This window comes from Eriocheir sinensis, chromosome 50 (genome assembly GCF_024679095.1).
Source record: "Eriocheir sinensis breed Jianghai 21 chromosome 50, ASM2467909v1, whole genome shotgun sequence".
Taxonomy (NCBI): domain Eukaryota; kingdom Metazoa; phylum Arthropoda; class Malacostraca; order Decapoda; family Varunidae; genus Eriocheir; species Eriocheir sinensis.
The window spans coordinates 6,936,780-6,941,779 of record NC_066558.1 but is presented as its reverse complement, the minus strand read 5'-3'; the positions used below and the strand labels follow the sequence as shown (position 1 = coordinate 6,941,779).

General features: G+C 44.0%; 1 protein-coding gene across 14 annotated transcripts in view; it reads right to left on the bottom strand.

Annotated features, from left to right (window-relative positions):
• The window catches only part of LOC126982353 (ribosomal protein S6 kinase 2 beta-like), a 227,704-nt gene that overhangs the window by 101,620 nt on the left and 121,084 nt on the right, over positions 1–5,000 (bottom strand). For 12 of the 14 annotated variants that reach the window (XR_007735123.1, XR_007735124.1, XR_007735121.1 and 9 more), the window contains exon 1: positions 361–657. The exons of the other annotated variants lie outside the window; for them this stretch is intronic. Coding sequence is in view for 1 of the 12 variants with exons in the window: in XM_050834369.1 (XP_050690326.1) it covers positions 361–642 (282 nt within the window). In the remaining 11 variants the exon portion in view is untranslated. Of the gene's footprint in view, positions 1–360; positions 658–5,000 lie in introns of those variants that run through there. 14 annotated transcript variants of the gene reach the window in all.

Below are 5,000 nucleotides of genomic sequence, written 5' to 3'. Positions count from 1 at the left end.
CAAACACTTGCCCGCGGAGTGTTTGTTCGTGTGTCGGTGACGCCCGGCTGCCACGTGCGGCAAGGCGGCGCAGGTGACGGCGATGATGAGGTGATATAAATAAACTTATCTCGCAGCTATTGCGTATAACCCTACACACACACACACACACACACAGACACACACACACACACACACACGCCGCGTGACGCAGGGTCGCCGCCGTGCGTCACGCATCTTATCGCCGTCGTGACGCAGAGGCGCGGCGACGCAAGACTGGCCGGTGGCGCTGACCCGGAGAGGCGGGAACAAGGGAAGGGGGGGATACAGGTGTGCTGGCTACCTGGGCAAGCGGCTACCGGGGCGGGGCGGGGCATGCACCTGCAGCAGCGTGTAGGGCAGCGAGGAGGGCTCGTCGCCGCCCTCCTGCAGCAGCGGCGCCGCTGGGACGAAGCGGAAGCCGCGCCGCTCGTCGATGCTCCGCGCCGGCTGCGCCGCGCCCCCCTGCGGGGAGACATCACCAGTGCTGACGTAGCCATCCAGTGGCGGGGGCCCCCCCTGGGGCAACACCCAGCCCAAGGGCGGGACTGAGGGGGGCTGACGTGGGGTGCCAGGGGCGGGGCGGTGCGGGGCACGCCTGTAAGTCTCTTCCACTCTGCTCATGGCGGCTCAGGCCCCGGGGACGCGGCAGCGGCTGCCACGCGCCTGAGGACCCCAAGGAGAGGGGGTTGAGGGGGGACTGGGGGGGGCAGGGGGCTGCTGGGTGGCCATCACAGCAGGACAGCCCCGCGGGGCCCGGCGACGAATGAGGGGGCTCAGGCCACGGGGTGACCACCGCCCCGACGACCACCGCACATGACGCCAGGGGCAACACCACACGGGGGACTGACCATACCCACCACCACCACCACCACACCCACCGCCACCACTACAACCACCACCACAGCACCACCACCACCACCACTGTGGGTCACGTTGAGCTACAGGCAGCGGTGAGTCTGTAGTGGTAGGCGTTGGTGTCCCGTGTAAGCTCAGGCAGCCCACGGCCGTTCTGTACCTCGTCCGTATTCTGCACCCTCCCGAAGAATACACGGACTGCCGTTCATTCAGTGTTTGTCCATTCCGTCATGCACGTCCAGACAACGCCCTCAACCACCACCACAACCACAAGTCAAAAAAACAACAAATCACAACACAGCGTCACAATAACTCCCCGTCACCGCCCACAGCTGACTACTGCCGCCGCCACCCTCACAGGTCAAACGAGGCCACAGCAACGCACGCACGCACGCACACACTCACACAACCAGGCTATATAAGGAGAGGGGAGAGGGGAGTCGGGAGGAGGAGGAGGAGGAGTGTGAACGAACTGAATGCAAATCCGTGAAAAGCAAATTCATAAAAATAAAATAAAATAAATAAATACCATAAAGAATAAGAGAGAGAGAGAGAGAGAGAGAGAGAGAGAGAGAGAGAGAGCGAGCGAGAAAGAAGGGGGAGGGTCAAATCTGGCTTCCTGCAATCCGTTTATGCTAAGGTCAAACAAATCCCGCGTGAGGGAATCCAAACCCACTGGACAAGGGTTCGAAGCCCTCTCTCTCTCTCTCTCCACTGACCAATAATAAGCAGAAATATGAAAAAAGAAAGGAAAAAAAGGAGGAAGAAAGGAAGAAAGGAAAAGGGAAGAAGAAAAGGAAAAAGGAGGAAAAGGAAGAAAAGGAGGAAGAAAAAGGAAAAAAGCAGGAAAAAAGGAGGAATAATAGAGAAAGAAAAGGAGGAAGAAAAAGGAGCAGAAAGATAAGGAACAGAAAAGAAGAAAAGGAAGAAGACAACGATAAAGACAACGAAGAAAACAAACGAGAGAAAAAAGGAAGGAGGGAAAGAAGAAAAGAGAAAAGAAGAGAGAAAAGAGAAAAGAAGAAAGAAAAGAAAGAAGGAGAAAGAAAAGGAAATAAAGGAAGGAGGGAAAGAAGGAAGAAGAAAAGAAGAAAGAACAGAAAGAAGAAAAGGAAGAGAAAAAAAGGGCAGAGTAAAGAAAGAAAAGTAAGGAAAAATGGAGGAGGAAAAAAAGAAAAGGAACAAAAAGGAAGGAAAAGAAGAAAAGGAAGAAAACAAAGAAAAATAACGAAGAAGAAAAGGAAGAAAACGGAACACACACACACACACACACACACACACACACACACACACACACACACACACACACACACACACACACACACACAGGTGGACACATACTTCACACACTTGTAATTTTAATGCATATTTTGTGGCTATTTATTTATTTTTATTTTTTTCAGTAATTTTGTGTTTTTACCATATGTAGAAAATGTGTGTGTGTGTGTGCGTGTGTGTGTGTGTGTGTGTGTGTGTGTCGTTTTCCTTCTCCTTTTTCTTCTTCGTTGTTTTTTATCTTTGATTTCCTTTTCTTCTTTTCCTTCTTTTTTTCTTCTTTTCTTCCTCCATTTATCCTTCCTTTTCTTTACTCTCCCTAATTTTTTCTCTTCCTTTTCTTCTTTCTTTTCTTTCTTCTTTTCTCCTTCCTTCTTTCCCTCCTTCCTTTTTTTCCTTTTCTTCCTCCTTCGTTCTTTTCTTTCTTCTTTTCTCCTTTCTTTCCCTCCTTCCTTTTTTCCTTTTCTTCCTCATTTTCTTCTTTCTTTTCTTTCTTCTTTCCCTCCTTCCTTTTTTTCCTTTTCTTCCTCCTTCTTTCTTTTCTTTCTTCTTTCCCTCCTTCTCTTTTCTTTCTTCTTTCCCTCCTTCCTTTTCTTCCTCATTTTCTTCTTTCTTTTCTTTCTTCTTTTCTCCTTCCTTCTTTCCCTCCTTCCTTTTTTTTTTACTTTTTTTCCTCCTTTTTTTCCTTTGTTTCCTTTTTTTCCTCAAATGTTAAGAATACAATGAGGAATTTGATCTTATTTTTTCCTCATTTTTTCTCCTCATTTTTCCTCTCTCTCTCTCTCTCTCTCTCTCTCTCTCTCTCTCTCTCTCAATCACAGTCACATTTCATCTTCTTCCTTCCATAACAAGAGGAAGAAGAGGAGGAGGAGGAGGAGGTCTACCTTGACCCTTTAACCTGACCTGATTCTTCCTCTCACCTGATCTCTCCTCCTCCTCCTCTTCCATATACGTCATAGGTGGAGACAAAAGGGGGAAGAAGTCATAGAAATAGAAATAATTGTAGTAGTAGTAGTAGTAGTAGTGGTAGTAGTAGTAGTAGTAGTAGTAGTAGTAGTAGTAGTAGTAGTAGTAGTAGTAGTAGTAGTAGTAGTAGTAGTAGTAGTAGTAGTAGTAGTAGTAGTAGTAGTAGTAGTAGTAGTAGTAGTAGTAGTAAGAAGAAGAAGAAAACCGGAGAAAAAAGAAGAAAAAAAAGAGGAAAAATAAACAGGAAAACAAAACAAAAAAATACAGAAGAAAAAAAAAACGAGGAAGAAAAAAAGAAAAAAACAAAAGGAGAAAACAACAACAACAACAACAACAACAACAACAGTAGCATAAGTGTTGACGTAAGGAAGATAAGAAATAGAAAACCCAGAAATAGAAGATAAAGAGATAAAAGTCGATAAGAGAAAAGAGGAACAGGTGCAGTGGACGAGGGACGAAGGAAGGAAGAGGAAGAAAATGATGATAAAGGAAGGAATAAGAAGAATGGACGAAATAGAACATAGATGAAGTGAAAGAGGAAGAAGGAGAGAAGGAGAGATAGGAAGGAAGATCATGATAAAGGAAGGAATAAGGAAAATGTCAAAAGAAGGAATAGATGAAGTGAAAGAGGAGGAAGGAGAGAAGAGCGAGAAGATAGGAAGGAAGATCATGATAAAGGAAGGAATAAGGAAAATGGCAAAAGAAGGAATAGATGAAATGGAAGAGGAGGAACGAAGGAAGAAGAGAAGAGGAAGAAGATAGGAAGGAGGATAGCAAAGGAAGGAATAAGAAGAAGAACAAGAAAGAACAAGAACAAGAAGAATGAGAAGAAGAAAACCGGAAAATAAGTGAAATAAGGAAAGAGAGAAGAGGAGATAAATAAGGAAGAGGAAGAAAGGAAGAAGAAGAATGAGAGAGGAGAGAAAAGGAGGAGAAATAAGGAAAAGAATGAAGGGATAACGAAAATGACAGAGAAGTATAAATGACATAAATAAAATAAGGAAGAAGAGGAGAGAGAGAAGAAAGAATAAGAAAGGAAGAAGAAAGAAAAGAGGGAAAAGGAGGAGAAATAATAAAGAGGATGAAGGAATAAGATAAAGACGATTAAGTATAAGGGAAAAGAAAGGATAGAAAGATAGAGAGAAAGAAAGAATAGACAGATAGATAAAGAATAAATGGAATAGAGATAAAGATGATGACGAAAGAAGGAATTAGAAGAATGACGAAAGAGAGTAAAGAGGAGGTGAAAGAAAGAGTAAATAAAGAAAGAGAGTAAGCAGAGACGGAAAGAAAGTATGAATGTAAAGTAAGACAAGAAAGTATGATAGAGGAAAAAAAAAGAAAATGAAAAAATGAAAGATTAAAAAAAGTATAAAAAAAACATTGTAAAGGAAAAGGAGAAGGAAAAAAAGGAAAGAGTAAAAAAAAGTTATAAGAAAAACATTGAAAAGAAAATTAGCAGTAATCATGAATGAAACACACACACACACACACACACACACACACACACACACACACACACACACACACACACACATGCTAGTCAAAGGTATGTGGGAGTTTTTTCAGGTAAATCTTTAGGTGTAGGAAGCTGAGGGGCAAAACACACACACACACACACACACACACACACACACACACACACACACACACACACACAGCACCCACGTTCACCTACACAAATCAAAAACGGTACACATGAACGTTCATCTACACACCTACACACCTACACACACACACTTTCAGATCCCAATTAAGCACACCTGCGTCACAGCTGCCTATCACACCTGAGAACACACGCACACACACACACACACACACACACACACACAATAAGGTATTCATAACATACAGCTGTGAAGAAGAGCGGAGATTCTTTAAAA